General features: G+C 42.8%; 1 protein-coding gene across 1 annotated transcript; it reads right to left on the bottom strand.

Moving 5' to 3' along the window:
* Window positions 1–1605: 1605 nt before the first annotated feature.
* THBS1 (thrombospondin 1) lies at window positions 1606–19240 on the bottom strand. Its single transcript, XM_026095782.2, has 22 exons — window positions 19027–19240; window positions 18733–18824; window positions 17393–17970; window positions 16789–16864; window positions 16343–16539; window positions 16028–16153; window positions 14344–14437; window positions 12946–13119; window positions 12319–12495; window positions 11801–11974; window positions 11486–11613; window positions 11215–11367; window positions 10442–10660; window positions 9772–9879; window positions 9223–9382; window positions 8702–8820; window positions 6530–6764; window positions 5901–6128; window positions 5491–5762; window positions 4970–5067; window positions 4707–4846; window positions 1606–3967 (listed from the first exon to the last, which is right to left on the bottom strand). The coding sequence occupies exons 2-22, from the start codon at window positions 18797–18799 to the stop codon at window positions 3960–3962; spliced, it is 3531 nt and encodes a 1176-aa protein (XP_025951567.2). The 5' UTR covers window positions 18800–18824; window positions 19027–19240; the 3' UTR covers window positions 1606–3959.
* Between the last annotated feature and the right edge of the window lie 1951 nt (window positions 19241–21191).

Here is a 21191-nt window from a genome sequence, read left to right as displayed (position 1 = left end):
CCCTGGGCTGCCGGGCTGCCAGCCTGCCGGAGCCAGCTACCCCTCTACTGCCATAACGCCCTTTGTTTCCATTTTACCCCTGCCCTGTCTGCTCCACAATGTCCTGTGAAAGAGAAGGCTGGCAGCATGGGCTGAATTGCTGTTTGTATTTGCAGGTATTCCCTTTCCTTTAGGTTGGTATGGGCCAGTTCTTCCCAACGTTATTTAAATACAGAGCTTTTCTGTAATCAGTGGAGCGAGGCAACCCAGTTGTAATTTGCATAACGAAAATAGCAAGGCTCTGCAGGTAGACATCTGACTGAACTTCCATTTTCTGTTCATGTGTGCCCTAGCAAAATACTACAGCGTGCTTGCAGGCCCTTTTATCCAGCTGACACTGCTGTGAGTGTGCAGTAGTGCATTTCTTGTGAACAATCCAAAGGGAGGGAGAACAGTTCTACACTAAAAAGTTGCTGGACAGGAGCACTGTTTTCTGATACACACCGAGATCTGTGAAGTTGAATTGACCTGACCATGCTCATGGGCCAGAGGGTCAGGAGCTTGGGCTGCTACCGGAGAAATTATCAGGGCTGCATAACTTACGACTTGTCTTCTCACATTGTTTATCTAAGGAGCTGGAGTTCCTTCAACACCCTCTCTGTGCTACATCATTGTGAAGCTAGGAGAGGCTTTAACATATATATATATAGCATACTTATAAAAATATATGCATAATATATGTGTCTACATGATTCTGAACATGAAGAGGGAGATCCAGTTGTAATGTACTACGGAGCACCAAATACTCACTTCAGAGAAGAAAAAATAAGTAAAATTTAATTGTTATTTGAGTTCTTCAGCAGCTATGCGAGGGAAGGGTTGAAAGGGGAAAATAAAAGCTGTGAATGTGTAAAGCTAAATTAAATCCATGCCAGTGCAGAATTTGCTTCAGGAGAAAGAGATACAAAGATTAAATTTGTGTATCTGCAAGACCCCTTAAATACACTTCTTGGCAGTAGATATGTAACACTCCTTCTGTGGCACCTGGCTTTGCTAAAGAGCTCAGGCCACAAATGAATGCCATAAATAAAGACTGGGGAACTAGTGTTACTGCTCTTATTTTAAGCAGCGTGTTCCAGCAGTTGATTTAGTGCCACATCATCAGCTTTTTGAGTACTCTAGCACTTTCAGTCTAGAGTAGGTATCAACAGGTGACTATCTTGCATATGAATGGAAGAGAAATACAGCATAGGCCAGGCTAGGAATGATTAAAATTCCTGAAAAGTTGTTTTGCCTTGTGGCTTCATGAAGGGCATTGTGGCTGTGCCTACACTAACATGAATCCTCAATGACAACTTCAAGATCAAATTTGCTGACTGTCCATGCTACCTAACTGCAGAAGTGCTTTCTTGGATGTGCAGTTAGACCTAGGATGAAATCTCAGGCAGACGTGAAAGGTGGACCCAGCCTTGTTACAGTTCCAGGATAATCATTGTTTCTTTGTAAAGATTGTAGAGAGAACTTCTTTTGATGGCAGATTTAGTATGAATAACAGAGCTATAGATTAGCATATCAGTAATCCATGGAAATACCACACAGAATGACTAAAACTAGATCAGGAGGATGTAAAGATAAATGTCCATGGTGGTTTATTGTTCTTTGTATGTAAGAAGCTTTATTGTACAACTTACACAGCTTTAAAATGGAAAATGGTTAAAAATGTTTACAAAAAAGCATATTCTTAGAAAATTATGCGAGCAAAAACATGGGGAAGAGGGAAGCAAAAAATCTTCAGTGTGCAAACATTTTATAAAAATAGAAATACTAACTCTACAGGTAGCATTTCATGATAAATTATTTAAATAGCGTATCTACACCATTACATGATTAACTATAACAATAGCAACAAGAAAAATAATTTATAAAAATACAAGCAATGGTATACAAGATGACAGAAAAAAATATAACACAACATTAGAAATTGTATTTGGCATTTTTTTTTCAATGCCATTTCCTTACTGGGAATACACTTTTTTGCAAAGAATTTTTTGACTATGTACAGCATTAACTTTTTAGTACTACAGTAGCTTTAAAGTTTGTTAGACATTTGAACTCTGCTTGATCCTAAGGTTTTTCTCAGTCACACAACAATGAGGTAATATTTGTACGTAAAACTTTCACTGTGTTCATTTCTTTTCCTTTTTGGAGGAAATATTGTAGGTATAAGGATGCTGCCCCTTCTATTAGGGAAACAGTCATCTGTTAATGTACATCAAGCCCTCTCCCTCTTCTACAAGGAGCTCCTGAAATCCTGTCTAGTCTGTGAAGAATTCATTCTTTTGTAGCTGCACACTGTTAGTTACAATGTGTAGCATGCAGTGGCACAAATAGCAAATTTGAATGGATATTGATTGTGGTCATTATGCCTCTTTCTGCAGCCTCCTCAGGGCAGATATTCTGTTTTTGTGACAGGCACAGTGACCAGTAGTAAAGCACTGCAGACATTTCACAGCACTAACTGCTAAGAACACAAAAGGTATTCCCTCATCTCTAATACTATGGTTGAGAGACAGGAACCGCTACGCTCTAAGAGGACTTGAGTTTTAACACTGCAGAACAGTTGCCTGCCAGGCTACCAACTGCTTTGCACAAAGAAAGGAAAAGCCAACACTGAGCTCAGACTGAGAAAAACAAACATTCCATTCCCCACCCTGCCACTTTTCCCTGTGCCTCAAATCCTTTATGGGAAAATTGCTCTTTGTAACAAAGACCACCACTATCTGGTCCAAACAAGATTTTTGTCAACTAAAAAAACCACTCTAGTTTCAGTATAGAACAGAGTTAATAAATAATCTGTATTTACAATCTTAGTCATGAAGACTTGTAACAATGATTAGGTGGATAGTCTTGACGCATTTCTTTGTTTTAATCAATAATCCCTCAATCATTATAACAAAGATAAGTAAAAATAAATATTTTTACAATTTAAGTATTTTATCTACAGGCCCCTTCCCCTCCCCAAGAAATGAGGGGTTTAAAGCATCTGTGGCATGTAGAAAAGGAATGTTTTTCATTGCTATTGTTTTTTGTGCCTTTTTAACCATAAAATATGAAGCACATGCTGGCTCCCTGAAGGACAGCACAGTGCTAGTTGAGATGGTGGTGCACTCTGGCACCTTTAAGTGTTTTCTTGCATATATGGTAAGATCGATCTGCATCCAACCCGGCAAAGACAGAATCTAATGGTGAATCCTAGTTCTCCCAAAGCTAGTGTGATCCAGTGTGCCAATTTTTATCCTGTTTCCCCCTCCCACCATGGAAGTCAGTTTTACTATGTCTGTTTTGTCCTGTATAATAGAGCAGCTCACTATCCCTGCCCCCCAAAAGTCAAGGCCTGCATTTTCATCTGAAAGATGTGAAAAATAAGAGGATAAACATTTCTCCAAGTTAAATAGATGTAAACCAAGATAGCATAAACCCCATTAAAGAATTGTTTCCCCCCCTTCCCTTAAAGAAGGGTTAAAATTCACCCTCCCACCCAAAAAAAAAAAAAACTCTTCTCCCCACACAATGAAAGGTCTTTAGTTTAAGTAGTCCACAGCACATCCAGAGATGTTCTTTTTACAAAATGCTACTCCATGGGACCTCCAGTTAGAGAGGCAGTGACACCGCACTGTGATAAACAGCAAAACAAATGTCTTTCCTACTGAAAGAAGTGTGCTTGTTCAATGAAGACAATTCTCATTTGCAAGAGACATTTGTTTCCTTCCATTCCAACAGAGGTCAGATACCAAGTATGTTCTCACTTTCATTCTCTCAAAAGCATTCTCTTGAGGCAGGTCATGTGTTTTGAGTCCACATTTATGCAGAAAGAAGAAAGGAAGGAATAATATAATGGTCCCAGGATTTGTAAGGCTAAACATTTCAGAAGGTGCAATATCAGCATTTTTAAACAGTCTCTGGATCCAATAACCTTGTGATTATGGGTCTGTGGAAAGAAAGAGGATGTTAGATATCTAAATATTTCTGTATTGTTAAGCATGATTATGTCTAGAGATCAATACCTAAAGACATTTGGAGAGAACATTTTGGTAAAAGATACTGAAAGTGCTTATGTACTTTGAGTTAAACTTCAGAATCTACTTTATGTAACCATTTTATAATGAAGTCAGAATTTAAGGAAAACTAGGGCACATGGATCTACTGATATGCACATATCACCTCTGAACTGCAAGACTGCAATGCATGCACAGCCTTCTGATTTGCTTGGTTGTAAGGAAGTTACAGTTTATATGCATATCAGATATGACTTTCTTGCTAAAAAATTCTGCATTTTCATCTTAGACTTCATCATCTGTGTTGATTCATTCTGATATATATATGTATTTTTAGAAAGTAATTCCAGTTCCAGAAAATATATCTTAACATGGATTCCAGTTCCTTTGAAATAGCAGGATAGAAATATACTTAAGATTTTATACAAACTTCTAACAGTGCAGAGTTTATCAAAAAGGTGCCCTGTTTATGCCTGCAGAACTTGCTTAAAATAAAGCCATGAAAGATCATGAATGAACTATTCCACAAAATGACATTTAGCTCTTTTGATCTGTCCCATTCTGTCTTTAAAGCAGCTTTCTCAAAGCTTTTTTTTTTTTTTTTTTTTAAATGTAGGCTAAGGAATCAGCTAAATCACCAGCTAAGTCACATCAATAAAATGTCCTCCTTACCTCTGCATTCATATTTAAGATCTGAGAAGAACACCATTTCTTGAGAGAAGACAAATAATCCTAGCCGACCACCAGCATAGGTTTTATCATAGATTGGTCCCGAGTCTGCCATGATTTTCTTCCCTTCATACATTACAACTCTACAAAAAGACATCAAGTCATCTTTGACAAGCCTCTGTTGGGTTTATCTTTACAGATTTCTAGTTTAAGACAAATCACTTTTAATTTTTGATAAGTACTTCAGATAAAAGCATGGTGCTCACCTGATGTAGCCAGTCTTTGGTCTATGGCTAAGACGCCATCTGTATGCTGTGAAGTCTTTCCACCCTATATGACGAGGGTCATGCCACAAAGTTCTCACCTACAAGAAAATAGTGTTAATCAATCACAGCCCTGAGATAACTTAGGCATTTTGGCATGAAAGTGTCTTGATGATTGTTTGTTTATGATGAGTAAAGGTTTAAAGTTAGTCAGTAGGCTCTGAAATGGGATCTTTTGAAACTAGCTATGGTTATATTTACTTTTAAGTACATAAATGGGAATATAGTTCAGTATTCCAGAAACAATGCATTCCTTTGTGCTGGAGACCCTGTCTGCAGCATGTACTCCTGTTAACTTTACATAATATTTTGCATGATTGGGGATAATTACAAAGTTATTTCTTGTCTTTGGCAAGAACCCTATCCTATCCTGATCAGGATGTGCAGACTCGAGTGTCTAACTTGTTGGAAGGATAGCCTGCCTTACAGTGCAGAAAAGTGGTTTATCAAAGTGCCATTCTTACCTGGCCAGGAGTGTTTCCTGTGTGCCACAGAGCATTACGAAGATGTTCTCCTGGACCTGTGGTGGAATTCACAACTTTGATGGAGAGACCTGAGTAGCCTTGAGCTTTGGTTGGTGTGGAGTCCCAGTAAGACTGGGTGATCTGCTTCCACATGACAACGTAGAAGCGACTGCTAGATTGGTAGCCAAATACAAAGCCGGCATAGTCATCATCCCTTTCTGTGTTGATGAAGAATGTGCCACTGAAGTCCACAGCATTGAATTCATCAAAACCTGTGTGGGCATTAAAGAAGGAAGTTTGAGACCCTGCTTTTTTGTGATGCTTAAACAACTTTAGTAGTTTGTCAGTCCCTCCACCCTACCCCTGGCCAATGGTGCAATGCCTGTAGGAGTTAAAAATGTTCCCCTTACCCACTGCAAGTCCAGGATCACAGTTGACTGTCTGAACCAGTTCTTTACCCTGGTGACGAACAACCCAGTTGGGATCATTTTGGGATGTTCCCTTGGGATCTAGGGGAATCATCTGAAATCGTCGGAAGTCGGTCTCACTAATGTCCACATTTTCAGGGCAGATATCATCGATGTCTGGCACACTGTCTTGGTCAAAGTCATCTTTGCAAGCATCTCCACGTCCATCACCTGCAGGGTGTAAGAAATTTTACAGTGACAAATTCCAAGAAATCAGGTACTGGTAGTTGTTTGTTACCATAGTTGCTTCAAAGCCTTACAACATGGAGTTGAAATCTTTACTGCAGAGCTCTGACTACCCAGGTACTTCTGGCAGACACATTATAGCTGCCAGATCAGTTACTGTATAAGTGCCCTTCCTTTCCATCCTGATATTTCATACATTAGCAATAAGCTCAGTATGTGGTCATTTTTTAGTTATTCCTTGCTTTTATTGAATACTGTAATATCAGGACAGACAGTCTTTTTGTTACTTGAAAGTTTTGTCCAGCACAGAATAGTATGAGAAGAACACAGTATCTAACTGTTGGAAGAGACTCTCAATTAAGTTACTATGGTCTTGGTCATCTTACCATCAGAATCAGCTTGATCTGGGTTGGCAACCAGTCTGCAGTTATCTTTGTCATCAGGGATACCATCATTGTCATCATCGTGGTCACAGGCATCACCTTTGCCATCCTTGTCATGGTCAGCTTGATTAGCGTTGGGCACATAGGGGCAGTTGTCAAGGTTATTTTGATGACCATCTTCATCTATGTCCTGGTTGTTGTCACATTCATCACCTATGCGGTCAGAGTCAGTATCGTCCTACAAAAGGGCAGAATAAAGAACATTTTTAAAAGCCACTTTAAAAAAATAACAGAAATAAGAGCCTTAATAGCTAGAATTAATTGGGATTTCTGCTTGCTTTAATCAGAGCTAGGATGGATGTAAGAATTAATACATGCTTCCTTAAGCTGCCTGTGCTCGCTGTCTTGGGGCTGCTTTAGTATTGCCCTGGTTTTAATTTGAATCCACAGCAGCAGAACAGTGTGGTGTAAGCTTCTCCTCCTCCTCTTTTCCCTTCTGCTATGTGACTCTTCTGTCACTACAATCTAGCATGTTTGACACAGGATGCTTCACCTCCCACCTGCTCTGGGGGCTTCCTGGTTCCAAGGACCAGATAAGGACAGAAATATTCCATACCTAGTCATTGGAGATTTGCATTAAAGCAAAGTCTGCCAGGTGTTGGTTTAACAGCTTTCACTCCATATCAAAATTTTTGTAATAAGAAGCCTATAGTGTTCTTCATGCCCTCTGACTCATCAGTAAGTTAAGACAATTATTGTCTTAGCAGTCTGCAAAGACTGCATGAACTCCTGTAGCTGCTGATCATATATTTTAGCCAGTCATTTGCTTACTGTTTCTGAAATAGGGAAAACAATCCAGGCATCTCTGAGGCTGCCTCAAGGTTTAGTCAAGTAGTCTTGCCAATACTGCTGATGACCCAGGAGCTGGTACTGACAGAAGGCATACCACACAATTCCAGTAGCTACTAGTTCTGCAGTTTGGAATCTAATCTCTCTGCCTCCACAGCTTGATGAGGAAAAAAGTGTTTGAAGGCCACTAGAGACTTACATTAAGATTCCAAAGTGTTAAAAGAGAAACACTGCCTGTAAATAATGGAGAAGTAAAATGGATCTTCAGCCACTTTCTGCTCTTGGGGGTTAAAGTATTCAAGTGAGCAACAAAGATGAAGGATTTAAACTGAGACTATAAAATTACTTAAAGTATCAGTGCTTATAGGCTAGATGACAGTATTATACTAGATTCCACTCATTTACAGCAGCTTTTCTAACCCTTTAAGCATTCCAGTTATGTCCCTGAAGCTATTAATCTTACAGCCTTGTACTTGACAGGACGACACAGGCTTTATCCATTTCCATCTTCAAATGTTTTTGAACAAATTGTGCGAGAGGCTGGATTCCCCTTAGACTTTAAGGAGGAAAATTTTGCAAGTGTCAGAATACGCCTTTGCCCTGGAGAAGTAAAGCAAGCTGTGCTTTGCTATACTGGTAGACAAGTGATTTTTTTGAAATGCAGCTGTTTTAGACATAAGGACAAAGGTTAAAGAAAGGTTATAAACCTTGTATTTATAAGTAGCAAAATGCAAAGCTGTATTTAATACTTTGACATAATCATGCCTGAGAAGTAACTCTGCTCCTAGCATGTTTTATAATACTTAGTACATCCTGCAAGTCCCAGAAGTATGTTTAAGAGGCATTTGGCTATTGCTTCTATTCTAGAAAGACTTGAACTGGACTTTAAGGTGGCCAGCTTCTGCAATCCATCTCCAATTCATATTTCTGTATAATAGCAGCCTGATAAAAGTGTCCTGGCTACACTATAGGATACTGAAGAGAGTAGTCCCTATCCATCTGAATTTCATACAGTGCTCACAGGAACTTCAGATCCTTAGCATGAGAATCACTGTATCTGACAAACCTAAAAAATGTTTAGGAGATAATTACATACAACAGTCTCACAAACCTTCACTAGAATTCTTTTCAGAAAATACCTACCAGCTGTTTGAAATATGAATGCATGCTATTATCTGATAAAGGTACCACTTGGCAAGTCAACAAGAATGATGTGCAACAAGTCAAATTTAAGCTGTAACTTGTTGTTCAAGTATGATCTGCAACACATAAGACACCATATTTCTACAATTCAGATCCACCATCTGTATAATGCAAATCCCCTACCTGGTCAGGATTGTGTTCCAGTGGACAGTTGTCACACTGATCTCCAGCACCATCCAAGTCTGTATCCCTCTGGTCCACATTGTAGACATACTGGCAGTTGTCCACTTCATTAAGGACACCTGCAAAATTAAGGAGAGCTCATGAATGCAAGCCCAAAGATCTAAATGCCACAAAGAAGGGCTGTTGAAAGCCACCACACACAATGATAGATATTTGAAATCATGAGGACCCTCTTACAACCCTGACACATCACTAGCAGCCCTGCCCCCCCATTTCTGTTCCCACTGCCTGTGAGAATAGGGCTAAAGTTTAAATTGTCCCCAAATGTGTATATTACAAGGTGACTCTCCATTAGCTGTAAGTATTACTTTGATAGTCATTATGTCCTGAAAGCACCAGAAAGGTGAATTTGTGTGTGTTTGGGTATGAAATTCTGGTAAGAGGCTAATGGTACCACAAAAGGCAGCATTTGATCAGTCTGATTAGAAAGCAGTTTAAAGGTGTGACTAGAGGACGCATACCATCTCCATCAATATCCACTGCACAGGCATCTCCTTCTCCATTGTTGTCGGTGTCAATCTGATCAGGGTTGTGATTGTAGGGACAGTTATCACAGCGGTCACCAACGTCATCCCTGTCATAGTCATACTGCTGCGGGTTGTAGATGAATGGACAGTTGTCCTGAAAGAGGGAGAAAGTAAAGCTTTAAAAAGATTCACGTTAAACCTTTAACGAGACCCTATTCTGCTTTTGCTGCTATGCGAGAAGAGAAGCAAAAGGCAGGAAAACAGACAGTTAAAACTGAAATGCTTTTATCTCAAAACACCCCATTGCTTGCATGAGTTTAAGAATGGCTGAATAAAAACAAAGATTCATTTCCAAAGCTCAACCAGCTGCAGAAGGTTTTTTGTCTGCATAGCTATGCATATATAAATGTTTCAAGGATAGCTGTCAGTGCCAGCAATTTTCTATGGTCTTCTCTTAAGATTACGGTCAGAAGCTAGACCCTGGCTTTAGGAAGGGGAATGGGAGCGCTACATTCACAAAGGCTGTTTTTCATGTTGTCTTACCCGGTCATCAGGAATACTATCATTATCATCATCATTGTCACAGGCATCACCAATCCCATCCTTATCGTAGTCTTCCTGCCCGGAGTTTGGCAGATTGGGACAGTTGTCCTAGAAAGGAGGAAGTACACAGATGTGTTTACTGCTGGCATGAATTACAATAGGGTTTTTAGCAGGTAAGGTATAATCATTAGGTATAATTAAATACGTCAATCATACAAGTATTATTTTACTGTAACTCTACTGGTTTTAACCAGTCATACTATTGTGAGGGTAAATCTAGAAGCCATAGTCCAAAACACTTTTAAAAACCAGGACTGTACCCTCTGTCTTCCCCTGGAGGTGGATATCTTGTCAGAGAAAAGTTGATACAGGTATAGCCTAAGCTACATTCTTCCTAAAACATTTATAGTAAATATTTATAATTATTTTAGGCTTTCTGTTCTTCCATATTGCAGAAATATCTAAGGCAACACCAAGATACTCCTACCCATACTTTGACAGTGGTACTCCTACACAGAGGAATATTTTACTTGTTTTATTTGCACATAGGGTAATATAATAGCTCTAATTAGAGAGCAGCTTGCTTTACACTTCAAGCTTAAAATATTTTGTATGTTCCTCAGATAGGCCAGCTGTTAAAACAGTAGACAGGGAAACAGCGTAAACTTACTTTTTTACAGTGGTAAGTGGCATTGGCAACGCAGACAAGGTTCTCGTTTGGCCATCCATCCAAGTCAGTATCTTCTCCACAGATTATGCCATTGCCGGCATAGCCTGGTTTACATTCACAGCGATACATAGGGTCACTGAAGTGGCCAAGGTAATTGCATTTGGCATTCTTGTTGCAATCATGTGTTCCATCTGTGCATGGATTACGTGGCTTGCAGACCTAGAAGGCCACACAGACAGTAAATCCACCAGAAGTGGATTTTTAATTTTAACTTTTTAATCCCTCATTTTTCCCCCCAAAGATACCAATCAGGCATGAAGAATGTGGCTATTCTGATCAGAGATCCTTCAATCAGAAGAAAAAAATTCTCATACATTCCTTTCTCTCCACTCCCCAACTCCAGCAGCCGTCTTAGCACCAATTACTAATAACCAGTTATTTCTCTTGCTCAAACCTCTTATTTTCAAATGGGACCAAGCACTTAAGGACCTTCAAGTCATATATTGTTGAATCATAAGTGAATACTTGGGAAATTATTCTCCTAAAATTGAATACAACATCTGAGACTCTGTGGCTGAGAAGAACAGGAATTTTAAAACTTATTTTGAACTCTAACTGAAATTGCTTAATGCTCCTATTCTGAATCAGAGGATGATGTTTTATCAAATATACCAAGTCCTGTTTCCCTCCTCCTCAAAATGCTTAGCTGCTTTCTGTTGTCTGGAAACTTCATGAGGTGTTGTAACCCAGAAAAGATCTCAGGTTGACAATACCTGTTTGTTAGCCATGGCATCCTCAACACTGCGGCCAAATGGCTGCGTCCCAGTGAAACGCGGTGGACAAGGCAGACAATTGTACCCAGGTTCAGTATTCTCACACCTGTGCACTCCATTGAAGACAAAGCAGGCATCAGGAACCTCCTTGCACTGAAATTAAGAGTATGAGAAAGAGGAGAATGTCAATTAGTGTTTTAAAGCACTGGGATTTTATTTTCCCTTCCCATTTTCTTCTGCTCCCTTTCAAGCATCAGACTATCCTTCTTACCTCATCAATATCTTGGCAGTGGACACCATCACCATGGTAGCCAGCAGGACAGGCACCACACTTCCAGGAGCCATCAGGGGAGCTGGTACATGTTGTACCCGCAAAGCAGGGATTAGACAGACACCCATCTGAGAGACAAATCAGATAGTGTTAAGATGAGGGACACTTACCAGGTCACTGCAGTACTATGTGTTTTGCAATATGCCAATTGAAAATTCTAGGACTTCTATTTTAGGGACTTTTGCCATAATTTTTAATTAATGCTTTCAAGATTGACCACAACCTTCAGATGTTCATGGGAAAAGGGATACTCACCAACTGGACAGTCCTGTTTGTTGCAGACCTGAGTCCCTTTAGCTTCACCTACGCAAGTCTTCCCACCATACTGAGGCTCAGGATTATTGCAGAGACGACTACGTTTTTGAAGTCCTCCCCCACATGTGACTGTGCAAGCATCCCATGGAGACCATGGTCCCCAGTTGCCATTAACTGAAGAGAGGTAGAAATTAAGAGACAAGTTCAGTTTTAAATTCAGCTGTACTACTGGTTTGTAAGGTCACTGACTAAGAACTATTGCTTTTGTAGTGAGAGCAGTTCAGGCATTGTTCAGACATAAATGACAGAATGGGAGCCCTAATTAATGGACTCCATGCAAGGGTCAGACCATAACTGCAATATAAAATAGCTTGTCTGAAACTAACCTGTGAGGTTTTACCTAGTCAACCTCTTAGTTTAAAGGGAGAAGATTGCTAGAAACAGATCAGAGTGAAATTCTTGAATAGAAGGTTGCTTTTTAAGCTGATGAATAGTAGTTATCACCTGGACATACTTACTTGGGCAAGGATCTTTCTGGCAGGATTTGGTTTCTCTTGCTTCACCCTCACAAGGTTTGCCATTCAGCTGTGGTACTGGAGAGTTGCAGAGACGAATTCTAGTGATCACGCCCATGCCACAAGTGACAGAACATGATGACCATGGTGACCAGTGGCTCCAGCCACCATCCTGTTTAACTGCAGAGGAGAGAGAGAGAGAGAGAGAGAGAGAGAGAGAGAGAGAGAGAGAGAGAGAGAGAAGAGAGAGAGATCTGTTAATTAATAGTTTTTGAAGAACAGACTTCAGCTGCACAGCTCCTAGAACATAGCCAGTACCAGAACTGTAGCAAAGACTCAATATGTTGGATAGCTACAGCATCATCACAGACCACTAAGTTGTTTTTCTACTAAAGAAACACCACACCTAAATTTGCCTGAAATTTTGATTTGGGAGCAGTGTCTAAACATGCCTACATACTGCATGAACTGTCTGGTTCCTTTTACCTCATTACATAAGTCTGTAGAGCTAGAAGCCAATGCTCCATCCCTGTGACAAAGCAGCTTAGCAGGATAATCTTTACTGTTTAGTATTAAGCCAATAAAAGTACCCTGTATTTTATTACCAATGTGAGCAGATTAAGTACTTACACCTCTTATCGCACTCCTGAAGGTGGCAAGTTCGAGTTTGTACAGAAGACCCTTCACAGCGGTTATTGAGACTGTCACAGGAGCGCCCTCTCTGTTGAATCCCATTCCCACAGGTCACAGAACATGATGTCCATTCGGACCAAGGAGACCATCCATCATCAGCATAGTCACTAGCTGCAAAGGCACACAGTTCTGTTACAGCCCGAGTAAGACTGCTGGGATGTGTTTTCCATAGTGTTTTCTCCCACTCATCTCTTCACAAAATGGACACAACTCTCCTCAAAAACTATGTGCATCTTCCTTTCTCTTACAAGACAAATGCCATGAACTAGGATGTTTAAGTGCCCACATGCATCACTTATGCATTTCAGGCATCTAAAGGCTCAGATAAGAATTGAGTAGTTTCCTCTACTTCAAGCTTACTTTAAGACACAAGGATACCTAGTTAGTATACAAGAACTTTTCCTGCATTCAGTTCTAAAAGGAATTGTTGTAAGTTATGTCAAAACAAAACGTGTTCTTTTAACTTTCCATGCCAGTTTGCTCTTTCTAGCCTTTCTGAATTCATCATTGTTATGTCAGGTTCATCATTCAGTCACCAAAACTAGTCTGAGGTCAGTTTTGCAAGGTTTCTCTTTTCTAAGCACAATCAAGATTAATTAGCATGCACAATTTGCAGTATTATGTTTGCTGGGGAGAAGAGAAATCTACCCATAGAAACAGTTAGAATCTGAAAGACTCACATACAGTTGTGATTTTAAAAAACTGAGGATTACAGTTCCTTATTATAAAGCTTCTATATAGAAATCCTCCAGAAACTCATTTGAACTTGTGTATAAATATGCTTGATTCATAGCCACTTTGCAGATAAGGAGAGCTAGACAGTATTGTCCTCTGAAATATTTTAACTTGCTGAAATTTGAAATAGCATAGACTACTGAAAGGCATTCAATAGTGAATATATTAGAGCTGTCTAATATACTTCAGTAGCACACAAAAAGTATGTAGGCAGGACATACTATGTTCTTTGGATTTCAGAGCTCCTTTTGAATTTCATCTTGATGACTGATCTAAAGAATCCCTAAACCCTTACTTTCTCTACAGAAATGCAGTAATATCTAAAACCTGTCTGAAGTGTTCTGATTTTCAGGATGACAGTGGTCATTCTGTAGAGAAGTGTCAGTTAGAAGTAAATATAGCAGGTTTGTATGCCACAGGCTGTTTAGTGAAGGACAGTCATTTGAGTTTCAAATTGCATGCAGTTAACCTCAAAGAGGCATCAGGCTAACCTAACTCCACCTGTGGTATAAGGCTATACCTAGTTGTGGTGCATTTTAGGGCAGTGTGTCTAACTAGAGCCAATTGCTGCAGAAGCGTGAGGTATTTTTAAGTACTTACGCCAGCATCGAGGGCAGCACTCCCCATCAGGAACAGTGGCATTGGAACAAGGCATTAGAGGGCATGACACTTTCTGGCATATAGTGGCAGAATTCTACAAAGAATTGTGAAAATCCTGATAAACAAGTGGAATATAAATACAATCTGTGGAGCTTGAACTTGGAGGTGAAAAGATCAAATGATAAAAGAGTTTCTCTAGCACTTAGAAAAGACTCAATAGCATGTCTAAAGTACAAACTCTTATATTTAGAGCTGATACAGTGCAAGGGTAGTTCCAGGTATTCTTAGCCATACTTTGTCCCATCCCTATTTTCTCCATCTCTCCCATATTCCTTAATTATTTTTCTGTTAAGAGTTGAAGTATTTTGGTTTAGCAGAAGTTGAACAAGGGTAGCTACCAGATGCTAGAGTCAAAGACTATTACATGATATCCCAAGTATAATTCCCTCAGACTTAAGGGAACAAACCAAGAATTTGAAGCCAATTTTCTTGTCTGTTAATATGGATTTACACTAATTATATGGTAAAATAAAGTGATTTTAGTAGACTTGGCTCAAGAGCCATAAAATCCATAACTTATACTTAGAGGTCTTTGATCTTTAAGCCAAGCAGGCAGGGTAAGAACACCCACTTCCAAACTGACTAAGAGCTGAAGTGCAGCCTGTAGTTTTGCTTCTTGAAGGTAGCAGCTTGCTCAGAAAAGTGCTGTCATGATCACCATTTTGATCTCCCCTCTTCTACAAGCAAGTGACTATATTAAGGTGTTTACAGCTAACATTGAATAAGAGGGTTGGGAAAGCAGGGGCAGAAATCACAATATTGTTTGCTGAATACAAGACAAAAGATGTCAAGACCTATAGAAACAGAGGCAGAGCTTGGTAATATACCTTTGATGGCACTTTTACAGACATTCAGCTTTTAGTCACTGAACAGAGGCAAGCAAGTTAGCCTGCTCTTTGGCAGACTGCTAATCCAAAACACTTCTGCTAAGATATACTCAAAATTAAATAGAGTAAGCAGTGAGTTTAAAGAAACTGAGAAACTGTATATTTTAGTGTAATTTACAACATTCCACAGAAGCAGAGTACAAAGCATAAATATCTTGTAAGGTAATGCTGGGATTCAAACAGCTAAACTGAAATCTAGAAGAGATTGCTGTTGCATATAATCTGTAACAGCTAATGGGACACAGCTAGAAGCATTTGTTATATAAAGAAAAGAGCTGCAAGTTTGTTGAGAGCTTTTACAGAGTACTAGAAAGTCTTTTCCTTTCAAGCCAGCAGGAGGTTCAGTGAGGACAGAAGGTGGAGACAAGGTATTTCAGAGAGGAAAGCTGATAGCTACTCTAAGTTTGTTCTGCTGCTGCCTTTTAGTTTACTTTTGATTTATGTAAAGTGCACAGACACTCCCCAAATCATGGAATTAGATACTTGTTAACTGTTGTATCACAGTGATGTTCTGTATAATCTTTCTAAAATGGTGCTGTCATAACACTGTATGAAAGCTACATTCATACCAGAGAGTCCTGTAGGATGAGATACAAGCAGAGTATTTCTGTGGGTATTATAGTATGCTATTCCTGTGTAGGATTCACTCTTTCAGACAAAGAATGTCATTAAGGAAATCTCTTAATCTCAGCTCATGAATTTATATACAGAGGATTTACAAATGTGAGGAATCTTACCTGGCAAGTACATTCAGTGCAGCTGTCAACAGTCCACTCTTCTTTATTTTTGTGGAAGACTCCATTATGAATGCATACTCCAGGAGTGATCTGGACCACTTTAGCAATCAGTTCATTTTCTTCAGTCTTAAGGGGGGGAGGGGAACAGAGAGAAGATATTTAGAACTCAATACAGAAGACAGCCTCTTCCACAAAATTGATAGACTGGACAACAGTAAAGTTATTACTGTTCATCCAGGCACACAAAGGGCAGGTTAGAATTCACTCACTAAGTGCCAGCTGATGAAAGGTAACGTGAATTTAACCAGCACTCACCACTTTGCGCACTCTGTCTTGAAGTGTTGTAACCATGGATCGTAGCCCTTGCAGTTCCACAAACATGTTTGTTAGTTCATCACAAGAAAAACCACAGACTGCTTGGATGTCCTTTGTTTTATGGCCAATGTAATTAGTGCGGATAGCTGGGCTGGAACCATTGATGGGATTGTCCAGTGTAATGATCGCACTAGTGGCTAAGAGACAACAAAACACACATAAGATAAATGCATTTTTCACCATGCGCCTTTATCATTCCAGGGTAACACCTGCTAAACAGCTGTCACCCGATTCATTAGGGAGCCTGCAGAAAAATAATCTTATTTCTTATGCAATGTGGATTTGTATGTCAGCATACTTCTGAGTTCTGTCTCAACTTGTCTTCCTAACATACTGAAGAATTTATTTTTAATAGGTCACTGCATTCAGAAAGACTGCAGACTTACAGCTGGAGCAGCCCTTGTTCCTCAGGATAGTTTCCAGAGTTGTTCCAAACACAAATCGCACATTCTGCAGCAGGCCCTGTGGACAGAGAAAGAATTACAGCTACTTGCAGCAACAGCAAGAGGAAGTGTAACTTGCAGGGAAAGTATTTGTAGACACTTAACTTCACATAAGATCATTAAGAGTAATTTCACATCAGACAGACAGCAAGGGGAAACATTATTTTCCTCAATGAAAACAGGTCCTGCTTCCCAACATTCTCATCCTTGACCACAGGGACCTGGCAGCTCTCCAGACAGGAAGGAAAAAAACTATGCATTCCAGAAGCATGTATAATAAGCTGAGTAATGAAGCTACACTACCTGTTCAGAAGCTTCATGGCCTAAAGTTCTAACCCTGCAAATCTGTGCTTCCCTTCAAACCGCATTATTAAAATATAGTGACTTTAGAGATGGTTCATATCAGATGTACAAAAACTGATTCGTGGTGGCACCCCTTTCACCATATTAGCTATATCTCTGTAGATGTTTGGGCTGGTTGAATAGCTGATACACCTTCAAGGCAGATGACTGAAAATGCTAGCCAAAATGGAAGTGAAAATCTTACCTGGAAGTTGTCGTTGACTCCCCCTTTGGCAATACGGAGCCTGGCACTGCTGGCCAGATCCCTAGTGAAGATGTTCTGGATGGGGATGTCAAGTTCAGCATTTTCCATCTTCTCACACCCCACATAGAGCTGAGCCCGGTCCTCCTGCACAAACAGGGTGATATTCTTCCAATGTCCTGTAGCTAGCAAGGCATCCTCTACTGACACGAGTTGTTGCTTGCCATCAACAGAAAGGCTCAGGTCCAGGGTGCCTGCCTTGCCATTGGATACTAAACTGAGGACATGACCAGAGCCATCTTTCTGTTCCACAGCCAGCAGTGTGCCTCTACTCTTCTTGGCTTGCCGGAGAGTGGCCAGAAGGATGAAGCCCTTCTCAGCATGGATAGCATCTAGTAAATCTTGGAACTTGTCATCAGGGACAGCTGGGATGCGACTGGCATCTTCAATGCGGTAAGCAGGGCTGGAGGACTCTGGTCCCTTCACCAGGTGCACCCCGGGTGCCCGGCGCCCAGCTCCCTTGCGAATAAAGCCGATGAGCTCAAAGAGATCGAACACGCTGTTATCATCTCCCCTTGACTCTGCAGAGAGATCAGAGCAAGCAATCAGAGAGATCAGACCATAAGCAAGGGATAAGAAGAGATTAAGTTAAGTGCCTATCTTCTGGGGCTGCTTAGCACATTGGCTCAAGTTCCATCTAATGCAAGGAACAGAGCCTCATGTTAGAGCACAGACAGAAGCTGTGACAGTACTGCAGCCCCACCAGGAGCTGCTGTGTGGCAGTACATGTGCATTCTTGTAAAGGAGCCAGTGGGCACAGGAGTGCCAGGTACCTGCTGCCTGACACACAAAGGTAGCAGCAGTTTTGGCACCTCATTAGAGGTGCACAGAGAAATAGACCGCAGAAGCCCAGGCTGCTGTATGGGGATATTGCAAAGAGTGCTTGCTTAGTCAGGCAAGGTAAAAGCAAGCAGGGTAATTTCTCTATGGCCCCCAATAAAGCAGCCTACTGCCCCATTCCTTTTCCAGCTAGTTCCTACATTAGATTCCTCTTCTCTGCCTACCAGAGAGGTGGATAAAGTATGCTGTGAAGTGCTGGGGTCTCCACACTTCTTTTTTGAAGGTTCCATAAATTCCATGCCAGAAGTTGTTTCCGGTTCATAACCCACAATTAGATAGTGCTTAGGTTAAAACATTTTTGTTTACTGAAAGCTCTGGAGCTCTTCAGCACAGAGAACAATTTCATCTGCCTACTCAGACACCAAGAATCCTTTTCTTTTTGCACTTCTGTGACCACTCTGAGTAACAAAACTGCAGATGCAGGGTGCAGAGGCTGGTCTTACCTGCAGTCCGCTTGGCCTCAGAGACACTGAGCGTGAGGAAGAGGAAGAGAACAGCCGCTGGCCCCATGGCAGAGATCTGCCTCCAAGCCAACCTAGAGACAATCACGAAGGAAGAAGGTCACCAAGCTGCCACTGCATCCAGGAGCCCGGTGTTCGCGGCACTGGCACCAGCAGTTCCCCAAGCACCTCGGGGGCAGGAAGGCTGCGAAGTGGGAAGCAGCAACAGGGACAGGGCAGGTGCCCGCGTCACCCTGCAGGAGCCACCAGCGGGGCAGGAGCTGCTTCAGCACTTACCTCCGGGCAGAGCGGGCCGGAGCAGTCCCGAGGGCACGGCGGGCAGCGCCGGGCACCCAGCGGCTAATATCCTCCGGCAGCCCTCGACTGTCTCGGCGAGGAGGGCGGGAAAGCCCCCAGGCGAGCGACGGGCGGCGGCGGCCGGCGCGTCGGTTGGGCGGGCGGCGGCGGCGGGTCGCGCTGTCCCCCGGCCCTGCCTGGTGCTCTGCGGGCGCCGGGCGCCGCGCGCGCCTTTAAAGGGTCGCTCGCATTCCTCGGCGCGCGGCGGGCCAATCAGCGGCGGCGGCGCAGGAAGCGGGAGGCGGCGGCCGAGGCCCTTCGCGGCGCGACAGGCAACTTTCCGCGGAGGGGGGGCCGCGCTCCCCCCGCCCCCCGCCGCCAGCCGCGCCGTGCCGTGCCGTGCCGTGCCCCGGGGCCGCCGCCGGCAGCGGGCGGGCGGGCGCCGCGCACTCGCCTCCCGACGGGCCGCGCCGCGCCCGGCTGCCGCTTGGGGGCGCCCCGCGAGCTCCTATGGCGGCGGCCACCCCGCCGCCGGCGGCATTTCTCCTTTTATAGCCAGCCCCGGGACCGCGTCCGCCGCGCCCCGACGGCCGCCCGCTCCGCGGCTCTGCCTGGGGCGCGGCTGCGCCAGCGACGGCCGCCGAGGTGTCCCCATCCCCCCGCACCGCCGCTCCCGCTCCCGCTCCCCCTCGGGCCTGGGGTAAACGGCGCCCCGGCGGGCCGGCCCCTCCGCCGGCCCCGGGCCTGGGGTAAACGGCGCCCCGGCGGGCCGGCCCCTCCGCCGGCCCCGGGAGCAGAGGTGCGTCTCCGAGGCGAGACGGGCTCCCAGTGCCTCGGCGCGGCCCGTGGGAGCGGCCGCCCTCCGCTGCCGCCCGCTGGCTGCGGCGCGGGGCCCCGGACGGGGGTCCGCGCGAGGGGGGAGCGCGGCGCCCTCGGCGCCCTGTGCTCGCCCGGGGGGAGGGCGCGGGCCTGTGCCCGCTCCTGTCCCCGGGAAGCGCCTCGGGCATGACCGTCGGGTGGTGGCTTAGTGTGGTAAATAGAGTGACTGACAGTGTGGTCCAGCTGAGAATCTCCCTTGTAATCAAAATTTGAGGTGAGGGGAAAGCTTCTAGCGGTTAGAAGGGCAGGTTCTCTGTGTACTGTCGTGCTCGGTGTGACCAAAAGTGACGAGCACGTGAAATTGTTTTGAAGTAACTGAATTCCAAAAATGGTTAATTCCTCTGCATTCCCCTGGCTTTTTATATTTGGCATTTGCTTCTGTGGAAGGCCGAGTGTCAGGGAGCAAGGAGAATCTCGTCAGTCGATTGCGTGTGTGGTGAGGGAAAATTGGGAGCGAGTTTGGCAACCTCGAGCAGTAACTGAATTGGATTCTGAACTAAGCTGAACTGTGTAAAACACATCAGGCAGTCGGACTGACTAACGTATGAGGCATTAGTGCACTGCAGATTATCCCAGGAAATGCCTTGGGAAATTCTTGACTCAATGAATGAGATAGCTACAGAATTGTATACATTAGGTAAAGCCAAAATGATTGTCAGCCTTTTTAATTTAAGAGAGAGAGTATACCATCTGAAGAAGGCCTTTTTATTATATTCGTGCAGGAAGAACCTCCAATCCCTCAAGATTAAAAGCCAAGAGAGAGAGAGATAAGGAGAGCCCTGCCAGGAAAAAAAATTAAGAGACAGCAAGAAAGAGAGAGTGACTGATCCTACTTGGACAGAGTTAATTGACAGGTAGTTGTACATTCTTCCTGTTCAGTCCACTAAGCCCTTTATATGCTCATTACTTTCTCTGATTAATTGTCTCACAGAAGTCAAAGGGACAGCTGTTTATACAAGCCCAGAACATTACTATCAGGCTTTTCTTCACATCGAAATAAGTCAGCTGAGGTTAGATTTGAAAGGCCATAAGAGAATTTCGCAAGTGTTTTTACATTAGATGAGGAAGTTGGGGCAGGCAACCAGGAACTGTCCACTCCAAAATGAAAAATAATGCCCAACCTTTATCTCTTATTTCATCCAAAGGTGTGTGGATGAATCTGTAATCTTATGTCAGAATATTTCCTCTTGATTGTTGTGAAAGGAGGACCTTCTTATTGAGAATCCCTGTAACGTCAGTGAACTATCATTCTGAAAATGGGTTGTTCAGTGTTACCATAAAATGCA

Source organism: Dromaius novaehollandiae, chromosome 5 (genome assembly GCF_036370855.1).
Source record: "Dromaius novaehollandiae isolate bDroNov1 chromosome 5, bDroNov1.hap1, whole genome shotgun sequence".
In the NCBI taxonomy this organism is placed as follows: domain Eukaryota; kingdom Metazoa; phylum Chordata; class Aves; order Casuariiformes; family Dromaiidae; genus Dromaius; species Dromaius novaehollandiae.
Note: the sequence above shows the minus strand (reverse complement) of the source record. Positions and strands in the feature narration are given on the sequence as shown.

What these genes read in the sequence shown, in the direction of transcription:
- THBS1 (XM_026095782.2), bottom strand. Translation starts at nt 18,799, where the DNA reads ATGGGGCCAGCGGCTGTTCTCTTCCTCTTCCTCACGCTCAGTGTCTCT. An exon ending in TCAGGAGTGCGATAAGAGGT is followed by an intron (nt 12,496 to 12,945) that starts GTAAGTACTTAA and finishes TCTCCTCTGCAG; the next exon opens with TTAAACAGGATGGTGGCTGG. An exon ending in ATGCCATGGCTAACAAACAG is followed by an intron (nt 10,661 to 11,214) that starts GTATTGTCAACC and finishes GTGGCCTTCTAG; the next exon opens with GTCTGCAAGCCACGTAATCC.